At 36.6% G+C, this 23,350-nt stretch overlaps 1 protein-coding gene across 3 annotated transcripts; it reads right to left on the reverse strand.

Annotated features, from left to right (window-relative positions):
- Window positions 1-172: 172 nt before the first annotated feature.
- Window positions 173-21,840, reverse strand: shtn3 (shootin 3). 3 transcript variants are annotated; one of them, XM_026281158.1, is made up of 18 exons: window positions 21,754-21,840; window positions 21,546-21,616; window positions 20,225-20,285; window positions 14,776-14,870; window positions 10,884-11,046; window positions 10,683-10,780; window positions 10,367-10,448; window positions 9,086-9,180; window positions 8,758-8,904; window positions 7,286-7,439; window positions 6,612-6,771; window positions 6,462-6,532; window positions 6,271-6,374; window positions 5,172-5,186; window positions 3,915-3,995; window positions 3,585-3,705; window positions 3,040-3,316; window positions 173-2,660 (listed from the first exon to the last, which is right to left on the reverse strand). In XM_026281158.1, exons 1-18 carry the CDS (start codon window positions 21,782-21,784, stop codon window positions 2,516-2,518), a joined length of 1,971 nt encoding a protein of 656 aa, XP_026136943.1. In that variant the 5' UTR covers window positions 21,785-21,840; the 3' UTR covers window positions 173-2,515. The 3 variants fall into 3 exon arrangements, with proteins under 3 accessions (XP_026136943.1, XP_026136942.1, XP_026136944.1); XM_026281157.1 differs by having other exon boundaries at window positions 3,915-3,998; XM_026281159.1 differs by having other exon boundaries at window positions 2,516-2,660; window positions 3,915-3,998; window positions 21,558-21,616.
- Between the last annotated feature and the right edge of the window lie 1,510 nt (window positions 21,841-23,350).

Consider the following 23,350-nt stretch of genomic DNA (forward strand, 5'->3'; position numbering starts at 1 on the left):
GGGAGATTCAGATCAATTTGAATAAAAACAGGTACACTCAGTTTAAGCTTCAAAACACACTCATTTCAAGATCACAAGTCAGATCAGTCACCTCTCAGCTCTTATAGAAAATCAAGTCTACACTCCCCAATAAGGCTGAAGAGGAAGAAGTGGTGCATACAGTAAGGCAAAAACACATTCCAGAAGTGGTGACAAATCAAGGAGCATTTTAAATAAGTCTCCTACATTAAAAAAGAGTGTAAATTAGTCACGTCAACGTAGGCTATTAGAATCACTTGTGACGACAGACTGAAAACAAGAATGTATAATAAAACAATTCAGATTTTCTGTAATCATAATTATCAGCCACGTCAAATATTATTGCAGATAGCCTGATATCAAAGACGTCAGACATCTCAGCTGACAAATATTTATTTTAAGAACGTTTTGCTGACATTCCTTTTAAGTTATAAAGCCAATATTTTTGAATGTTCGTTTAACCCTTTGTACCTCTTTGTTTTTGGGTCACACTTGGTTCCTTTGCAGTCAAAAATGACCAAAGCCTTGAAATATAACTTGTTTTTCAGGACAGTCAATGTAATATGTTTTTGTTCAATAATATATATATATATATTAAAAATTTTGATGGCACTATGCAATTTTTATGAGCAATTTCTTTCCACTGTCATTTTTTTTTTACCAAATTAGTTTTTTTTTTTTTTTACTCTTTAATACATCCGAATCATGTGCATGCTTTGTGTGTGTGTGTTCACATAGCTAATGCAACAAAAGTCAACTAGTGTCATTTCACTCCGATGAACTGAAAACAATTTAAAATTCTAAACGTTTAATTACTGTCAGTTCTGACCAAAGAGGCCCAGAGGGTTAACATTCAAAATGTTCAGTTTGTTTAGTGTTTTGATTATGCATTCCATTTTATCATTTTGCAAAGATTATGTGAATGTTAGTTTAAATGTTCTGACACAAGTGGTAAAGGAGCAAAACATTCAACTGAAACAAAACAAAATGAAAAGCTCCATGAGCGACGTATAAATAACGTCTTTTGTGCTAATATTTTTAGGTAACATTGAACGAAACGTTCCATTAATGTTCCTGATAAAACATTTGTTCATAACCTTGATAGAACCTTGCTACAACATTAGACAAAGTTCTAAGAACGTTCCCTGTGTTAGCTGAGCAATAAGACCAGGACAGCTGAGATGACCAGAACCCTAGTCTCATTAATATTCTCCACGTCGTACCATTAACATGATCCACTTCGAGTCAAGAGGAGTCACAAGGCAAATATTTGCAGTTATTAAATGCAGCCTGATCCTGCACAATATTACAATTTGCAGATGATATTGCATTGGAACAGCTCAGAATTAGTGAGCGGATCTAATCAAGACGCAACTGTCTATCAATAAGCCAAACTTTTCTACAGTGCATTCATGCAGTGCAACGTTTTGGAAATGGCTGGAAGACACTGGTGCGTAGCCCTCCATGATTCGATTGTATTCATTTTCCTAACATCTAATGTGCGATTTAGATTCCCAAGAGGTGAGTGTGTCTTGAGAGGTAGACAGAACAGACCACAACAGTTCCTCTTCACGGAAAGAATCGCTTGAATGGCTTATAATTGCATCTCTTGATTAATTTGGATAGTCTAGTTCACACTTAGGACCTTTTATTTTTTTATAACAGCAAATGTGCCATGATGTGCAGTGCAGTGATTCTGTCAGGATTGTTTTGCTGCTTTGCGTTGAATCTGAAGTGGATTCTGTGCCACTAGCGGCATCTGCCATTGTTAAAACAAGAAGTCCTGACCTAAACTTACACCACTGAGCCATTGTTGTCAGTTGACATCAAGGTTTGACTTGTTGTTTCCTAAAGGGATATTTTGAGGGAAGAAACTGCTTTTCATACAGTGAAAGTCAATGGGGTCTAGCAATGTTTTGGACCCCATTGGCTTCCATCGTGTGAAAAAAAAAAACACATTATTTTGTGTTTGTAAGGAGAAAGAAAGTTGTACAGCTCTGAAATGACATGAGGGGAATTGCAAAGGTTGCAATGATGGCAGCTCATAAATCACGTGCATCCGTGAGGGTCTCCTCCGTCTCAGATGAATTGAGACGAATGGGACTGTCAGCCAATCATTTCTCCAGGATTTCTTTGATCAGGTTGCTCGAATTCTGCTGCTAGTGGCACAGAAAATACACTCTTCATCATTAAAGTCTCCTTGCTTGCATTCTAATGGAAATGTGACTCAGATGTTGAAACCAAGCAGAATCTAATAGCAACCACTGTGCTTGAATCTGAAGCATATGACTGATGTCTCTAATGTCTAAACACCCTGTGCCTCTACACTGAAAGGAAAAAAATGTGTTGTCTGTTAAGATGTTTTCTGATTTTTTGAACTGCAAATGATGACATGATTTTTCTATATTGATTTCCAATACGAACGGTCGGTTTTGAATTTTGAATAAATAAATTTAGAAAGCATGGTTATGTGCAAATAATGCAGCTGTCTTTGCCGTTAACACTCGGCGTCTGTGCTACTGTTTGCTGCATTAGGGCTTTGTGCAGAGGAGCTGATGGTGGTTTGCAGGTCGTCACTTGCATCTGTATGACCAATCCCATTGGGCCCCGCCCACTTCTCTGGATCGCCATCCTTCATTTCACTGATTAGAAAAGAATAAGCAAAAATGTAATATATATATGATGTTAACATTTGGCAAAAAAGGTAACAATCTTTAAGTTCACACAAAAATGACCTCACTCTCAGACTATCCAGAGTTAGTTTTTTCACTGGAACAGATTTGGAGAAATGTAGCATTACATCACTTGCTCTCCAATAGATCCACGGTGAATGGGTGCCGTCAGAATGAGAGTCCAAACAGCTGATAAAAACATCACAATAATAATCCACTTGATCCATTGTTGAGCAAGCGATGGAATGCTACATAACTCCATTTCTGTTTTCATTTTTAGATTAATTATTCCTTTAAAAGATTATTGTGGTTCACTGCTGAAAATATAAGTAGTGTAGTGTACCCTTACCTTGAATAGCACGTGTTGGTGACTGGTTCAGCGGACTCTTTCTCAGAGAGAGATTTGCAGACACACTCTGTCTGTGCGGCTCCTTTGGACTCCATGCCAGAATCTGAGCTGGGTCGAGCCACGGCTGGCTCTCGGCCCGAGTCTGAGCTGGTTCTCGATCCGCGCTCGCTGCCCGACAGAGAGCTGCTGCCCGGCCCTTCTGTGTCTTTGCCCGAGTCTGAACTGTGTCGGCCGTTCAGGCTGTTTGATGAGGAGACTTTACTCAGCTGTCCATCATCTACAGAACAACAGATGATAGATTTTCACTATTCGCTCCAGTTGCTTTGGGTATTTTCAATAGTCTCGAATCAAATTTTGTTCTACAGTACACTCATAATCCTCTGACTAGCAATAGGAAGTAGCAAATTCATGGTTGTGAACTAGAACCTGCAATCTATTTTATAAGCCCCTTGATTAAGAAGGTCACACTTCCTGTTTAAATATCAAGGTACACAGTGAATATATGTGCTTCATATGTTCTTGAAGGGTAGAGTTCATCCTCTTGCCTTCTGCGTCCGGATCACAGGCCTGTTTGCGTCTCCTCCTCAGAATTACTTCCAGTTCACTGTCCTTTTTAGCATGAACTACTTCCTGGAAACCTCGACTGGGACTCTTCTTCACCGTCTCCTATAGATTCAGAAGTTTCAACGTTTCAGTGATAAGTTTGCAATCTGGAATTCCTGAGCAAATGTATGTTTTATATATGTAGCCACTTCATTTCACTTTTTTTTTAACAATCACAAAAAAATTGATAATGTAATCTGTGGATCAATAGCTGGCATCATAATCAAAATCAGGTGACTGAATGGCATGCAACTGTTAATCAGAAAGCCTACCAGAATGCCTTTCAGCTCTTCCATCGCACTCTCCTGGTGCTTTTCCTCCACTGCTGCTGCTGCTGCTGTCACTGGACTCGGCTGCTGGGGGTCAGGAACAAACTCAATTTACATTTTATGACCAAATCATAACATATTTTGCAATTAACATGGTTTTTAGTGGTGTTACTGTTAACTGAACCTAAAAAAAGTGATAGTGATTTAAATAAAGCTAAAATATTAGATAAATATTAGATTAAAAACTTGAACAAATAAACATAGAAATGTTGCCATGTCAAGTAACTGAAATAAATAGAACTGAATCAGAATTTATTTTAATTTATTTGAGTTGCAATCATGCAGAAGGGCAATTTGAATTTAAAAATTATAATTAAATTGGAAATTAATTGAACAGTGTTGCTTTTTTTGAAAGTAAACACATTTATAATGTTACGAAATATTTATATTTTAAATAAATGTTGTTTCTTTGAGCTTTCTGTTTATAAAATGTATCATGGTTTGAGCAAAATTTTTTATTATAAATTATTAATAAATGTTAAAAATGTTCTAGTAATTGAAATAAAGGTAAAACAATATATATTATTTTGATTATATATTAGATTAAAGACTTACATTTGCAAACTAAAATGAGAAATATTTCCTAAAGTAACCGAAATAAATATGTTGTATTCAAGTTGTAGTAAAATTACTCAAATGTAAAAATGTACTTTTATAAGAAAAATTACAAAATTACAAATAGACATAACAAAATCAGAACATAAACTTAAATTCAAATATAAAAAAGCTAATTCAAAATATTATTAAATAATATGAAATTCTATAAATAATACTAAAATAACACTGGTGATATAGATCACCAAAACATTACAAAAACTTCAATTACTAAAAAGCAGCTACAGCATGTGGTGTTTTTAATTTATGTCTGAATGCCAAAAACAAAAGACAATCTGCGTATGCAGCATAATGGGCTAGAGGCAATCTGTAAAGTCAGGACTATAGCTATTGATCAGAAGTCTTTGCCCATCAATAACCTAAACGAGATGCATCCCCTCTCAGCCCATCAACTGTCTGTGCACAAAATGCTTTAATGACCCGGCCCTTCCTCAGGAAGGGCGACTAAATGCTATGAACCATCTATATTGACCAAATGGTGCTGAGTTGTAAAACACAGGATTTGTTTTAATCATAACAGAGCGGTCGAGGCAGTGTAATAATTGTGAGTAAACACTGTAAACAACATTTGTGGTTCGAACATACCTTTGTGCCAAATCTCTGCAACGATGAGGTCAGCAGATGATGTTACAGAGCAGAGAAAACAGAATAACGATCAGTGCACACATAATACACAATATATTCATAACCAGTGTGAGAATGTGATAAACTCCTTTTAAATTCCAGTTCATTTCTAGAAACTGAAGTGCAAACATACAGAAGTGTAATTTGAATTCAAGAAAGAATCATTACATTGGAAATTAGAATGACTGAAATTCAAATTTATTGAATAGTAGTCCTTTCATTTGACTTCATAATATAAAATGTGTATTTTACAGCATGTACTACCTATGGTATGAAACACACAGCATATGAGGTACTATAATAATAATAATTCATCAAACTTAACACAGTAAAGACATTTCTAATGTTACAAAAGAGTTATATTTTTTTTTAGATGAATGCTGTTCTTTTGAGAAATATGAATTATCACAATTGCATTCATCAATGGAAATAATAAGAAATTAATTATCAATTGGCAAATCAGGAAATTAGACTGATTTCTGAAGGAACATGTGACACTGACGACTGGAGCAATGGTGCTGAAAATTCAACTTTGATTACAGGAATACATTTCATTTAAAAACATATTCAATTAGAATACAGTTATTTGAAACTTTAATAATATCTCACAATATTTTTGTTGTTAATGCTTGATTTATCAGATACATTCAGCCATGGTGAGCTCCTCTTTCGAACCAACAAATAAATAAATAAAAAATCTTACAGACACAAACCTTTGAGCGGTAGTGAAATGTTTGAAATGGCATTTAAATATATTTGTATTTAGTCTATACAAATTTCATTATACAAAAAAATAAATAATAACATTTATGTTATAGACCATAAAGGTAAAACATTGAATTTCACATAATGCTAAAATTTACCCCAAAGTCTTCAAAATAGAGCCAGACAACGCAAAGCAGATTTACCAAATGGAAATCTTAAATTTATTTGTTTTGGCTAAATTCAAGCTCTATGCTTTGTGACTGTGTTGTATTTTTTGTGGTGTGGCCAATTTGACTCTAAACTTATAAAGGGAGTCAATTAAACTATGAATATTGGTCCAGGGTCAGAATCTCACCTTAGTGTCCTGACTCTTCACAGGCCTGAGAACCACGCCGTGTTTGATTCTCTCCATCATTTCATTGACAGCTTTGACTTTGACATCGTCCACTGCTTCATTCACTGCATCGAAAGAGAATGCGTCTATCCAGATACCAATAATAGGGCAAGAGAACGAAAACACACTGTTCTGAATGTAGGTACAATCACCTGGGGCTTGCTCTAGTTTGGGGGTTCCTTTACCTCCCTTGGAAGATTTCCTCATGATGGCAATGAGAGAGCTGCCGTAAACAGAGAGATGTAATTAGATGTTCACCAGCACCGTTCTTAATGATTGTGTATGACGGCTCAGCTCGTTACCTGAGGGGGTTACAGCGGGAGGGAGGAGGCGGGGGAGGTGGAGGCGGAGGAGGTGGGGGAGGGGGAGGTGGTTGAGGAGGAGGGGTCGGGGGCGGAGCTGTCCCGGGGGCGGGGCCTGATTCTGACGCACAGCTCCTCCTCTCCTCCTGCAGCTCTTTAACTGTGACAAACGACAAAAGGATGTGGGATGTTACTGTATGTGGGTCACTGCGGGTTATGCCTAAATTATCTGTTACAGAAATTACAGTATCTGGCCTTTGAATTTACGGTAGGGCTGCAAAACGATTAATCGCAATTAACCGCATTCGAAATTAAAGTTTATGTTTACATACTATATGTATGTGTTCTGTTTATATTTATTAAGTATATAGAAACACACACACACACACATATCTATATATGTACTGTATATATACGTATATATACATACTGTATATATTATTATGCATATATATTGAATTTAATTTATATTATATAGAAATACGTTTATTTAATCTATAAATCTAACATATTTTTCCTTAATATATATACATGTATGTGTGTATTTATATATGCATAATAAATATACACAGTATACACATGTATAGTATGTAAACATAAACTTTTATTTTCAAATGTGATTAATCGCGATTAATCGTTTTGCTGCCCTACATTTAAGTCATCCTAAGTTTTACCTTTCTGTTCCAGAAGAGTGTTTCTCTTCTCTTCCTCCTGCAGTCGTCCCTCCGTCTCTTTTTTTTCTTCGTCTAATATCTCCAGTTGTCTTTGCAGCTGAACTAGCTGCTTATGCAAAGCACATTCTTCCAGTTCAGCCTCTAGAGCCTTTACCTGCAAAACAAATTGGGCATATGGTGAGCTCAAGTCGGAAAAAGTGTGTCTACGAATTGAACGCACACATCAAACGAATAGGACAAAAAATGGCAAGTGCTCAAGCCCCTTTTGATGTTTATGTGTGGATGTGCCTGATTTGAACACACCATACTTCCCAGCTCACAAATATGAAGTTATCAGGAAATCTTGAGTGCACAAAAATTCAAAAACAGATTAAATGACCATAAATGTTTTATTTAAATGATTTGTTCCTGTGGAAATCTGTCATTTGTTTTGAATGGTGCACTGAACTCAAATGGAACCCAAACTGGTTCCAAATGTTAACCGCCCTTGACTTTAGTACAGAATTAGTCCATTTTTACAGGCTGACTTGTAAACATGGCTGTGCTAACTCAACATATTGATTACGTGACGTCTGCAGTTAGGATCCATGCTCTCTGGACTTCAATTGTGGGTCAGACTGTATATTGACTGATGACACTAAATGCCATTTGCCACCAAAAGCAGTACTAGTACTAGTGATGCTACAATTTTGCCACTGAATATTGCCTCATCTCTTTCCTTGCTCATCCAGTTTGCTCAGTTTGTGGTAACTGTCATGTGTAATGAGCATCAGATGATCATCCAATTCTTTATTTGCTGCCATAGCTTATATATACGACAGACAGATGCTGAATGAATCTCCTAATTATGACAGCTGTCAAGCCTCCGGATGTCTCTTCTGGTGCTTCGAGATTTGTGTTGATTTAATATAGTTGTGGTTGTGTTGGCAGTCTAACACCCACATGTGTTTATCATTTAATCTGGTTTGAAAAATATTACATGTTACCGCTGAAGCTGCAAGTGTAGTACAGAAAACCCACAGGAGACCCTAAGAAAAGTACTGTGTTACAAGACATTGTGGGGGAAGCGAAATTAAATAAATGAGTTGGGTCGCAAACAATAATAAAAGTAGTCTGATTACCTTAAATGTGTGATGTAATAGATTACGTAAATAATTTACATTTTTGTCATGTAATTTGGAATCAGCAACAGACTAAAATATGTTAAGTAATCTACGCAGCTATGCATGCATTTTTGTGCATTAAATAATGGCGCAAATATAAATTTGCTATCGCAAACCTTAGTAAATCACTTTCCATGATTCATTTAAATACTCTCCTCCTACAAATGCATATGCAATAAGGTCAGGATTATTGGGTTCATGCAAATATGGTTAAACTTTCACTGAAGGTTTATTTATTTTTATTGTTGAAAATCTATACTATAGTTTTGCACATAAAATTCAAATTCAATTTTGAAGCTTCGCCTATACCTTCTCTTGGTGCTGTATTCTCTCTTCTTCTAATGTTTTGGTCACACCGGCCACATCTTCTAAAGCTTTGAGCAGTTGAATGCTGGGATCTGCTTGCTGCAGCAGAATCATGCTCTGTCTGTTTGCTCCTTTCTGCTTTACCATCATCTACAGGAGAAAATGAACATTAGGAAACATCTTAATTTTTCTTCTTTAGCTATTAAGAGAAATTAAACATTGCATCGAGTCAAGGACAACTCATACTCATTCATCAAATAATTTTGAGGTCACCGGGTCACAAACTACAGTTTTATTGATGCAGTGGATTCAGATGTGTTTTGTCCCGTACCTCGTGTGCATAGGTCTCTGCTTTCTGCCTGAGGCTCTGCTCCAAATCCAGCTGCTCCTTCATGTTTTCATACTCATGAGTGGCCATCATAGACACTAAAGACATGAACAATGATACTTCTGTTTTATTCTAATAAAGCAACAAACCTAGTAAAATCCTTATAATACAAAACAATTTTATAAAAGACAGTATTACATGCAACAACCTGAATGGTAATTGTAAGGAATTTACTGATTCCACTTTTACATTAATAAATCTTTTAGTAAGTGAAGAATAATTTGATCTATCTATATACTTAACAAATATACTCAAAAGTTGAATGTCAGTAATTTTGAAAAATAAAGAAATACATTTATTTAGCTAAAGCATATTAAATTGGTCAAAAGTGACAGTAGATATTTATAATGTTACAAGTTTTCTATTTCACATAAATGCTGTTCATTTGAACTTCCTATTCATGTTTTCACCATTGATAATAATAAGAAATATTTCTTGAGTAGTAAATCATCAAATTACAATGATTTCTGAACGATCACGTGACTGGAGACTGGAGTAATGATGCTGAAATTCAGCTTTGATCACAGGATTAAATTAAAATAAAGTAAAAAAAAAATGTAAAATGTAAAATACTGCATTAAATAAATCTAGCCTTGGGGAGCATAAGAGAAAAAAATACTGACCCTGAAACATTTGAAAGGTATAAACTTTTTAAGCCTTTTACACTTTTTCATTACAAAAACCATCTTAGAACAGAAATAGGTTCCAAGCTCTAAATAACAATGTGATTCACACATAAATATAGGCTATATGTATATATCCTTAACTAATATACAGTCACAAGTCTCCATATATCACCTATTTTACATCATGGCAAATTCCATCAAATTTTATAGGCAAAATGTTAATTTACTAAATTAAATCCACTAAACTGTGAGCATGTGCAGGACAAGTTCAGCACAAGCCAGTGCAGCATTTGACTTGATCTATGCAGTTTCAGAGTAATAACACAAATGAGCAAAGTGGGAGCTGGGAGGACGTCAAAACAAAGTGCATCACCCCCAGCTGGAAGAGAGGAGCTTCCTGTGGTGAATTTATTTACAGATAATTTGATCAGGGGCTGTGATGTGTGGCTGGTAGTGAGTGGGCTGATGAGGAACATTAGTCTTCTTGGAAGGCAGATGTACAGATGCACTGCTGGCCATTTGAGATGATGTCATGCTCATGCATTTGAATACAAGTGAGGAAATGAAGTGGCTCTACTCTCATAATGTCCTAACTCACCCCTGTTGAACCTCTTAATGGTCTTGCTTTGCTGCTCAATGGTTTTATGAAGCTCCTTCATCTCGGCTTGCTCCTTTTCAGTCTGTAAATTAACATGAGGCACCGCACATGTTTCAGAAACTCAATTAGACATTGTTACTTCGGTATCCTTTAGGATTAGCAATAACGCAGATCTCTACGGCTTCATTTCAAGCTGATTTATTATTTATTAACAGGTTAAAATAGCACGCTTTGCAGTCCAAGCCACCGTTCACTACCATCAAGCCTGACTGAGCTCGATTTTAGTAATCAGTTCAAGTGTTGCTTTGCAACTCACAAGTGCTGCCAGCTCCTCTATCTGCCTCTGCTGATCTTGAAGCTGACAGGTCAACTGCTTCTTCTCCTCCAGTAAAGAACTCACGGTTTCTTGGAGATCTGTGGAAAACTCAGAGGTTGCAATCGACGTACCTTATATGATGACATAACGCTTGGCAAAGGAAAATGTGAATAACTTTATGCGATACATCATGATATTTACCTTTGACCTGCTGCTTATACTGTGAAAAAGGATCAGAGCCAGGATCTTGCGTGTCAGTCTCTTCTTCTAGGGAAATGCAGTCAGAAATACTGGGCAGCAGCTCGTCCAGACAGGGTCGTGAGGACAGGCTCAAATATTTCAGCTTCCTGTTCTCACAGTTCAACTAAAAGAGGTCAAAATAAAATTATTAATGCCTTAAATTAGTGACATTTGAAGTTTGCCTTTTGCCATAGCTATGTTTGCACTATTAAAAAAGTGTAATTTTAACAGTAAAAGGCTGTAAGATAATATGGTAAAAACCTGTTAACTGTTACATACAGGAAAAACCTGTGACAATATCTAATTGGACATTTTATGTAATTTTACAGAAAAAAATATGGTTAAAAAAATTTATTAAAATTTACATTAAAAAAAATCTAAACTAACATTCTCTGACAGCTCACATTTGATGGGTTGCCATTGAAATTTTTTAAACAATAAAAAAACTAATTTTAGTAATTTGGTATATTGACATTTCACTTAATTAAACATGTTTTTAATATTAATTTCATTTAATTCTGTAAAACTTCAAATGTTGCTCCCATTTATTTACAGTAATAAATAAATGGGGAATTTACAGTAATAAATAAATTTAGGGGAAGTCGTGGCCTAATGGTTAGAGGGTTGGACTCCCAATCGAAGGGTTGTGGGTTCTAGTCTCGGGCCGGATGGAATTGTGGGTGGGGGGAGTGCATGAACAGCTCTCTCTCCACCTTCAATACCTCGACTTAGGTGCCCTTGAGCAAGGCATCGAACCCCCAACTGCTCCCCGGGCGCCGCAGCATAAATGGCTGCCCACTGCTCCGGGTGTGTGCTCACAGTGTGTGTGTGTGTGTGTTCACTGCTCTGTGTGTGTGCATTTCGGATGGGTTAAATGCAGAGCACAAATTCTGAGTATGGGTCACCATACTTGGCTGAATGTCACTTCACTTTCACTTTCACTTTCACTTAATGTTTTGGTAGACTACTACGGCTTTTTTATTTAATTTATATTTCACAGATTTAAAAAAATTGCCTGGTAATCAGGTCAGAGCAGAACTCCTGTCGGACAACATCTCCAGGACACTACGCTTCGTATGACTAGTAAACCAATTCTCAAATAACTGCTTTGATGGGTTTGGTTCTACCGACTCAAATAATAGAAGTACTTGCACTGTCCAATCTATAAAGACTGTGTCTGTTCCCCGAGTAGTGAGGTCTAGAAAAAAATATGATTGTGATTAAACCAGTAAATTGCAAAATAAATGAACAAAAAATATTTTTAGGGGTCCAATATAGTTTAGGCTCCAAAAAATGTGATCACTCGCACCCAAAGCAGTTATTGTAAATGAAATGATCACAGATAAAATGACCTACTTGTCCGGTTGCTACCACTTTGTTTATTCAAACAGGGAGTTATCTCAGTTATCACCAGTAAAATATGGAGTGCCACAAGGATCTGTCCTAGGTCCTCTGCTATTTTCAATATACATGTTGCCTTTTGGTAATATTATAAAAAAATAACAATGTTTTGCAGATGATACTCAGCTATATATCTCAATAAGACCAGATAAAACTTCTATATTATCTGAGCTAATAGAGTGTATTAAAATGTAAAAAAATTGATGACCAATAATTTTATCCTATTAAATTTAGTTAAGACAGAGATATTACTTATTGGACCAAAAAACAGTATGCACAATCTCTTGGCTTACAATTTGTAACTAGACGGATGTACTGTTCTCTACAGTCACAAAAATCTGGGTGTTATTTTAGACAGCAACTTGCCTTTTGAAATCATATTTCCTATGTTACAAAAACAGCATTCTTCCATCTTAGAAACATTGCCAAGCTACGAAAAATATTGTCTGTTTCTGATGCAGAAAAACTAGTTCATGCATTCATGTCCTATAGGCGCTGACTATTGTAATGCACTGCTGGGGGTGGTCCTGCATCTTCAATAAACAAGCTACAGGTAGTCCAAAATGCAGCAGCTTGAGTCCTTACCAGGTCAAGAAAATATGATCATATTACCCCAATTTTACAGTTTCTGCATTGGCTACCTATTAAGCTCCATATCAGTTACAAAATACTATTTCTTACCTAACCAGTCTTCTACCATGCTACAATTTTTGCTTCCTAAGGTCACAAAACTCTGGACCTTTGGAAGGACTTAGTATAGCAAAGTCATCTAAAGGAGTAGAGCTTTTTCACATTTAGTTCAAATTCTCAAGTTCCAAATCACAGCCAGTACGTTGTGTTCAACACTTATAACCATGTAGACATATTTTTTCATACTTATATTGCTTTATAGTAAAAATATATGACAAGCTGAAATATGTAAACAAACAGAAATAAACTGATAAAATCATTAAGATTTTCAGGTACTTTTTACAGCAAGGTTCCCTTTGTTATCTATAGTTGATGCATTAAGTAACATTAACAAACAATGAGCAACACATTTGTGATGCAATGTCGTGCTGGGATGTTTTCAGGAAATTCTAAAAATAGGTTATTTGTAATTTTTTTTGTCAAAATCAGGGTTTAAATATGTTACATAATCTTTTTTGATAGGTTAACTGTTTTTGTTGTGTTAAGAGAAAACACCTCCGCAGCATGTTCTTAACATGAGAGAAAACAGTCTTTTCTGATTGCTGCAATAAATTGCTATTTTTCTGCACTAAACAAGTGAACTTTGCAAAGATATTTTCAGAGATGATAGATTAGATGTTATAATGGACTATTTCACATCCAGAGATAAAGGATCGTATGATGGTGTTACTAAAGAGGAGGAGTCCGATGACTGTCTGTTATATGCACAGTTGCGCTAACTTCAAGGTACACTATTCGTGCTATCCAAACATAGAAGGGGTGATCAAAAGTTCAGAGACTATGCCCATTATGATTAACAACGCAAAACATTCCTCTTCAGGGTAACGTCAGTCTGTTTGTGTAATGATGCAGTATAGTGCTTCCTGACAGACCGCGATCATTAAGTAGAAATTAAGTATTAAGATCATTAAGTATTTGTAAATGTTGGAATCTAATAAATAAGTGCTTTTTAAAACATTTATCATAACTATAGTTAACTAATTTCCGACTGAAAAGGGTGGATTGCCCACTTCAGGTTGGTGGAGAGTTCCTGCCTCAAGTGGAGGAGTTCAGGTATCTTGGAGTCTTGTTCACGAGTGAGGGAAGGATGGAACGTGAGATTGACAGACGGATCGGTGCAGCTTCTGCAGTAATGCGGTCGCTGTACCGGTCTGTCGTGGTGAAGAAGGAGCTGAGCTGTAAGGCAAAGCTCTCGATTTACCGGTCAATCTACGTTCCTACTCTCACCTATGGTCATGAGCTGTGGGTCATGACCGAAAGGACAAGATCCCGGATACAGGCGGCCGAAATGAGCTTTCTCCGTCGGGTGGCTGGGCGCTCCCTTAGAGATAGGGTGAGAAGCTCGGTCACTCGGGAGGAGCTCAGAGTAGAGCCGTTGCTCCTCCACATCGAGAGGAGCCAGCTGAGGTGGCTCGGGCATCTATTTCGGATGCCTCCTGGACGCCTTCCCAGGGAGGTGTTCCAGGCACGTCTCACCGGGAGGAGGCCCCGGGGAAGACCTAGGACACGCTGGAGGGACTATGTCTCCCGGCTGGCCTGGGAACGCCTCGGGGTCCCCCCGGAAGAGCTGGAGGAAGTGGCTAGGGAGAGGGAAGTCTGGGCGTCTCTGCTTAGACTGTTGCCCCCGCGACCCGGCCCCGGATAAGCGGAAGATGATGGATGGATGGATGGATAGTTAACTAATGTTGACAAATGAAACCTTATTGTAAAGTGTTACCAGGTTTTCTAATGAAACAGGAGGGCAGTATTGTTGGGTAAACACCTTGGTAGCCAGAGCCTCTGCATTTTCCCGGCAAGATTTCTCAATCTCAAGCTGGGTCTGTAGCACATTCACCTCCTCGATCACCATTTGGGAAACTGTGCAGAGAAATCAGATGCATTTATGAGGAACTTAAAGCACATCAGGTCATATACAGTGAAATCTATCATGCAGGAACTAAATCTAAATCAATTAGATATAAATCTAGATTCTATTCACATTTTAGATATAAGTATTAACAAAGTCTTTTTGTGAGTAAGTCATGTGTTCAGCTATATCCTTTACAGTATTTCCTGAAGTAAATTTCAAGCAACCTCCTACATGGTTAATTGGGGGTGGTCAAATCCAGAAGCACAGAAATGATTCACAAGTGTCGCGGTTTAATGTATAAAATTCATTTAAAAGGAAAAAACTTTGTTGCATGAACTGTTAAAACAGAAATGAGGCACATATGAAAATATATGACTTAAATGTGACTTGATTCATTAACAGCATATAAAACAAGGATTATAAAAACAGTAAAAAGTACATTTTCATTTAGATGTGCTTTTGTTATCAGTGAAACATTATCAGAGTCCAATGAGATGGACAGTTATCAGTTGCACACTCACAATAGGGACCATTTCCCAACACTTTGTGTACCATTGATGGACTGCCGCTACAAAACACCGGCGCGGTAACTCTATACACTACACTGGCCTCTCAAATACAGGATTGGATGTCATAGCAATGCCAGAGCAGAGACTCCTGATCAAGTCATTGGTGCATTGCACTACAAATGCAATGCATACAAATAGCATCTAAAAAACACAAACTTTCAGCAGCTCTTCAAAGTGGTCAAATGGAAATTATTGTTTTTTTTAATATTACATAAATATATGTGTATGAGACAAAATATTGGTTATGCATCATTTATATCTGTGCTTTTCACAGGAAATGAGCAAGAGAGGGAGTTTTTACACATTATTCCATGAAAGGCTGTTGAATTATGCAGGAACTGTGCGTCTCTCCACATGCAGTCAGCAAAGTGCATCAACGGCCTGCCCTCGAGACCTTCCCCAGAATAAATATCCCTCCTAATTTTCTTTTCATGTGGCAACATACTGTGAGAATGGAAAGCAGGTCATAGACAATGCACGACCCCAATTTGACCCCTTATTCAGGGGGTGATCATGATTCTGATATCACATCATATTAGACATTTGACAACAGAAAAATGCAAACATGTAAAATAAATATGCAAAAGTTGATCATAATTAATAAACACGGATCAAACTGTTAAAACTGCTCTTAGGGTATCATATAATACTTAAACATTACTATAATACTATTACTTTAATATTATTTAAATTCAGCTGGTTTAAGGCACATTTTTCTTAATTTCCTGTTAAATATGCAGGATGGGCATCAGTGCTGCAGTGCGCAGATCTGCAGATTCAATAAGAGAATAACCTGACAGTTCAAAGTGATGTTCACAGCTCCAAGCAGCTATCAGAGCTCTTGCTCAAAACCGAAATCCGAAAGAGAATTCAGTAATGCAAATGTCCACAAGAGAAATGCATATCAGAAATCATCTAAATATGTGTTTTTAGCTAATTGATCCATTATTGCCACTGACCAAACATATCATGCTTGCTATTGCCTACAAGCAAACTGTACATTGTGCAATTATATAGATTCTTTCAATAACTATATGATAAAAATTCTAAAATTATTTCAGGAGAAACCTTTTGAAAAATGTCCATTAATATAATATGTACTAATTTGCCATCAGATATGGCACATTAAATAAGGTAAACCCAGAAGGTCAGACATTTGAGATTTTTTTAATAAAATGCTTAATTTAATAAATTACACTATTTTAAACTTCTTAAATGTATTTAGTCAGGAAGTGGCTATTTCATAGTAGGCTTTTTAAGTATTGTATCGTGAGATGAGTATCTTGTGTTGAACTGATACGTGATACGTGACACCCCCCAAAACATATGTTTACACTTTGCATTTAAACCAAAATCGCAGAAACTGATTGAAATTTTAATGTCAGCTACATGAATGCTGTATAAATCACCAAACCTGGCATTTATTAGTTTCAATAAAAGCAAAACAGCCTCAATCTTTGCTCATCTGGGTCATTCACTGATTCTTTCTGTGTGCACGTGCCGACCATGAAAATAAAGCAGCACAATGAAAGGGGTGTGGCTCCCTATCTCTCCCTCGCAGATCAGTTCAAACTCATCTGCTCAACTCATTTGGCTTCTAATGATTGACCGAGAGAGCCCTGCTTCTGGGCTTTCTTCTGTGAGCAGATTCTAGGTCAGCAAGTCCAGAACGCCTAATGCTGCATGAGTAAAATATGGCTCTGCAGAGTCAGTCAAACAGAGGCGAAAGCTTAAAAATCCTTTCCAGACTGCTTCAAATAAGCATTTATCTGCCACTTTGACACAACCTCAGGTTGGCATTAGTCTAAAGAGCTTCCATCCCAATTTTGATCACAGCGATTAAGCTCTTTTAATAAATCTCAACAGTTAAGGTTTTAATCACCCAGCAATTTTGGTTTCAACTCCAGCACTAATTGTGCCTGTGCTTGCAACCCATAATCTATTCCAAACCCAGGACAGTAGACTACATTAAAATGCAGCATTCATTTTTATGTAAATATTAAGGGTTATCTCTTCCCACCCATGAACCGTAAGATATGTAAAGTGTAAAGGTAAATAAGCTGAGTAATGGGGCTGACAGCTTAACACACTTAAGTGCAGAGGGTATTCTCAATGAAGCTTGCTCAGGCGTCTCAAAGAGGAGGTGGGATCAGCTGCTTTCCAGACGAAGATCCAGAACCTCCCAGATACTCGACAGCAGTTCCCCTGCAGCAGCCAATCAGTAAACAGAACACAGACCAATCACGCGCACCCAGCACCAGACTATTGTCCAGTATGAAAGCAACTAGGCCAAACTGCTGTGACATTTGCTGTGTCATGTTAGCCAAGCAAGAATTTGTGCCATTTAGTGAGGTTGAGGTTATAAAATAAATACACTGCCATTTCATTGCATAAAACAATGAATAAGGCAATTGTGAAAATGTCATGCATTTTGCTTTTTGAGGTATTCGTATTGAATATATTTCCACTTACTGTAATCATATTCAGGGTGACTTGCATTTCAGAAATGATATGAGAGTGTATGAGGGGTTTGACTTGAACTACAATGGAAGGTTGAAAAGCGGATGCCTGTTCGTTTTCTACTGATAAATAATTCATAATTGGTGATTTTTAATAATTTAATGATATAACAATACAGTGATGAGAGAGCTGAATTCAGCCTGGTCTATGTTGCCTCCCCCGGGTCTGACCGTTCCAGGATTCCAATAAAAAGAAGACTAAAACAGTCTAAAATAAAAACGGATTCACTTACAACAACAATATTGTGAACTAATATTCACAATATCCTACATAGAAATGAAAATAGACTTATCTACAATTTTACATATATAACCTGATAATTAGATATTGATCATTTAATATAAATTTCTAAGAGAAATATCACATGCAAATTGACATTCAAAAGTATATTCTTACTTAATCATAAATAGAGAATCTATCATTTTTTTCCCAAACAACTAAAATATGTGTTCTTTAGTATTCTCTTCACACGTAACTAGGTATTTAGAGTTTAATCTCCATTCAAAAACAATAACAAAACTCCACAATGCTGTGTGTGTATGTGTATATATATTTCTATATATATAGTACAACAACGTTGCAATGTAAAGTAACGTAAAACCCTGTTAAGTGAAACCCATTTTTAATATTGCAGAGAAAAATGGCCTTTTCTCACCTGTGAACAATTTCCAGATTCTGTTCCTAAAGCTGGCAGCCACTAGAGTGTTGTCAGAATGCTAACTAATTAGCTTGTAACTGAGGCTGGGTTTCCTTACATGTCATCAAATGGAATGGAAGCAGGTAAGGTCACCTTAGGCACTAGCATCTACAATAATGGAGCATTGAGAAGATCCCCCAGGTAATGTCATGATGATATGGGACAGGGCAAGGGGATCGGAAATGAGACAACACAGAGTATCGAGTTAGTGGGAAGAGCCAAGTGAGATCATCTTCACCGCCTACTCTGAGTGAAAAGATGATGTATGGAGTTCACTGAGGTCAGGTGTGATGGACCCCAGAATCATCACAAATACAAAATAATACACTTAATGTACAACCTTTTTCGAATTTTGTGGTTAAAGTGTAAACCAAAGAGAATTTAAGACTTTTGGCCACGCTTGGTAGTGAAGTGGTGCATTCAAGTCCCCCTGGGAATTAGGAAGTTGATGTTCAAATCATTTAGTCAGAGTAGTTCAGCAAGATTTTGTTCCGCAAAATGATAAATAAAGAATGTGAATAAATGTTTATATTCAATTTATAAAGGTGCTGTAAATAGAATTGCTATATGATCTCGTAATTGTATAATACTGTTGTATTTTGTGGATGCAACTTAGTTTTATTGTAAATAAAAACAATCCACAAATTTAACATCAACATTAGAGGTCAACTGTTTGATCCGTTTTGCAATTGTGACTGATAGTCTATTGCTTCTGTTAACATTAGTTAATGAATCATGACTTCACTTTAATGATCAATATATAATTCATATTTTTATTCTTTTACAAAGTACAGGTCATTACTGTTTTTTTTTTTTATAGTAAAGCACAGTTGTAGTTTTCATCCAGTATCCATTTTAAAACCTATCAGTTGATTAAAGACACTTTTTATGGATGCATGCTTTTTATTTTACTTCTTTTGGACTGATGCATGCAACACCCGCTGAGTGGTATTAAACAATGTGAAAGATCAAAGACTGGATTCGTCTGAAAGAAGAAAGTCATCTAGGATGAATTGAGGGTGAGTAATTTATGGGCTAATTTTCATTTTTGGGCGAACTAACCCTTTAAACTATGTAGCACTGCCACATATTAATATTGAATCTGTAACACTCTTCTTTATCAGTGAGGTTACAACCGTATCACCCAGTGTAGTCCAGTCTAGCTATCAGTATCAGTAAAATTCACAATCAGTCTGAACCCAACTCAGAAAGAAGTTTCCCACTTGTAATTACAGCCTTACGGTAACGTTATTGCAATCTTTCTGACTTCACCTGAAGGATTAAGTGGGGTGCTATGAAGAAAGGCTGTATTCATTTGTGAGTGAGGATTTGAGGTCCAGATTGAGCCGGGGTCAGGACCCCAGGATGCTAATTGTTGACCTCTGGTTTATACAGAAGATCAGAAAATGAATTTGCTGCAGTAACAGAAATTATATTCAAGTTACAGACTGCACTTATCAACAGAATCTACTCTATGTCGGATTTTGCAACATTTGTCTTCCCATTTTGAATGACAAACATGCATGAAAAATGGAAGAAAAAACAAACAAACAGCAGATGACTTTATTGATCTTACCCCGTTTAATGTGCTTGAGTTGCCTCTCAGCCTCATCTCTCTCTGCAGTGAGTCTCTGGCACTAAAGAAGAGAACAGGTGATGCAATATTCAGAAAATTATATAATATAGTTTGAGAGCATAGCAGTTCCTAAAACATAGCTACACTACTGTTTAAAAGTGTGAGTTTACTTAGCAAGGTAATAAATTAAGCCCGGAATAAATTAATACTTTTATTTAGCATGGATGCATTCAATTGATAAAAATTGACATTAAATACTTTTATAATGTTACACAAGATTCCTATTTTAAATAAATGCTGTTCATTTTAACTTTTTATTCAACAAAGAATATTTAAAAAATGTATCATGGCTTCCACAAAAAAAAAAAAAAATAGGCAGCACAACTGTTTTCAGCATAAAAGACATTCAAAAACATGAAGAAACTAAATTTTTTTCGACCCCAAACAGAATAAATGTACGGACATTCATGTACGATTACATATAACAGAATAATATTTCTTATTCACATTATTCAACGTCCAAATAAACATAGTTGTTTTCTTCGAAGTAATGAGGTTCCCCTGCCTGAAGCAGATGTAGATGTGAGGTTATCGGTCTGTAGTTATGATCTTCTTCTGGCCTAAAATTAATACGCTTGTCTTATTCCCAACACTGTAAAAATTTAAATATACTCTTATGTTTTTTCAGATGGTGACAGTGATGCAATTCTATGGAGAAACTCTAGACACCTTTCAGAAAAGGCCAGTTCCAGTGAGAAACTAACAAAACCAATATTTCTTTCTCCTTTCTCCTTTATGTAAATTGCAAACACATGCAAAGATGTTCCCTTTGTCATAACACAAAAAAATGTGATCCAGTAAAACCTGTCAGTGTTAATCTTCCATTATTCTGTGCATCTAAATAAATCCAGTGTATTTAGTTTAATTCAATAATTGGAACTATTAATATGAATAAAACCACAAAAGAAATATGAATATGCATGAAACCACAATAGGTGGATTTAAGAGGTGTGACACTAACAACCACAAAGGATGTGGCATGCCAAAGTAAACTGATGGAGAAAAAATACTGATAATGTAAGGTCATCATCTGCATTATCGTCTTAAACTCTGACGAGACATACAAAAAGATGCTCAGACACTGTCACATGAAAAGGGTGTCAACCCTCGAATGAATAAAAAGCCGGTTAACTCACACACCCACAGCCTGATCTCCGAATTTCCCTTTCCTCACTACTCTGAGATCATTTTACACTCAAGAATAGAGAATGTTAAAATAATTAAACGTGAAGGCAGTTAAGATGCATTATTTCGTGCATACATCATCTCTCACCTCCTTGCTCTCCTCCCGAGCCTCTCCCTCTTCATCTCCCCCGGTCTCCATCTCATTCACTGCACAGATCAGCAGAATCACTCACACAAAAATGCATCAAGCATTTAAACAATCATCTCACATGCCGCTTTCCTCAGTAAAATCGTTGCCATTCAAAACGAGCCAACTCTATTGTTATATTTAAAATGTTCAGTACCACAGCCGGTGGACAGCGGCGTCGCATCCATCTCTCTCCTCACAGCAGCCTCAGCCAGTCAGTGGACCGCGCCGAAGGCCGACTCATGAATGCTCGAGTGACGTTTGCGTCACGTGATAGAACGCTTTGCCATTAAGCTCCTCCTCCTCAAGAGGGAGCCAAACTCCGCTTTATTTTCGTGGGTTTTTTAGTAAAGCCATTGTGAATTTTCTTAAGGGATGTGTTCCCATGTTCCCATGTTAAGAAAAATAAATAAAAAGCACTCCTCAAGTAGCCACAAAATTGTTGGTTTTGTATAATCAAAATTGTGTAGGCTACCAACTGTCTGAGGCTCTCTTTATTATAAATATGGTAGTTACAATATCTATAAATTAATACTTTGGCAGACAGTCTATTATGTGTAGCATAAATGCAAAAAGGTTTGCTGTTATGTCCAATGTCCAAATCAAACTTTCGTCCTAGCATCAAACATTTAACAACATATAGGCTATTTAAAGCAAAAAGGGGGATTTTTTAATAAGATGAGATGGTATAAACATCACATTTTAATCCTTTCTATATGGAAATAGGAATTACAAAAACAAAAGTTTCAAAAGTAAAAACACCCAGAAACATTATCATCAAAATGTTCACTACCTTTTAAATCTAGAAAGCACTCATTGCCATTTTTCTGGATCTGTTTTCCTGAAAACTGTCTCATTAGTGCCCTCTGTCACCTAACTGGGGTCTTTTGTCACCCTTCTTGTCCAAATAGAAATCATCATTTAAGTTTATAGGCTAACATATACAAAATATATAATATTATTATATATAGGAATCTCTCAGCTATTTTACTGTAATCTTGAACTTGTCTATTTCTAATTCACAGCCGAAGTGTCTTCTTTTATCCTCCATTTCTTCCCTCATCATCTTCCCTCACCATTTTAACCTGAATTCACTGCTTGACAATATGTTTTATCCATAATAAATACATTTTATTATTATGATTTATCAAGCTTTTTTTTTCTTATGTGTTGTAAATGGGCCTCCATTCATATTGTATATCTAGTTGTCACGGAACACACACAAACAGGTAGATCCAATAGCAGTGTTTATTGGGGGTAATCCAGGATCATAAATCAGCCAGGCAAAGGTCAAAATCAAGGTAAGCAGCTCAAAACAAGTAACACGAACAAAAACCAGGGAACACAAAATACCGGGTGACATTAACCAAAGACTCCATGACAATGACAGAAACAAACCGGGTATATATAGACATGTGCAAACAATGTGAGTGGGAACAGCTGTGTGCTTACAGTGATTTACAGTGATTAGTCCAGATAAATCTATTGTGAAAACAGTTCCTGAAGTGGGGTGACGATATGGGGAAGTGAGACCTCTAGTGGACGCCCAGGGATACACAAACCAGACAATGTGACACTAGTCAAAAGTGTTCCATTGGTACTTCCATGCTTTCCCAGTAGTACACTCTTAGAAAAAAGGGGGTTAATTGGGGTTCTATATAGAACCATAGGGTTCTTTACTCAACTCCAAAGAACCTTTTATGTTATAAAGTTTCTATAATGACAGGAAGGAACCCACAAAGGTTCTTTAGGCG

This window comes from Carassius auratus, chromosome 14 (assembly GCF_003368295.1).
Source record: "Carassius auratus strain Wakin chromosome 14, ASM336829v1, whole genome shotgun sequence".
Classification (NCBI taxonomy): Eukaryota; Metazoa; Chordata; class Actinopteri; order Cypriniformes; family Cyprinidae; genus Carassius; species Carassius auratus.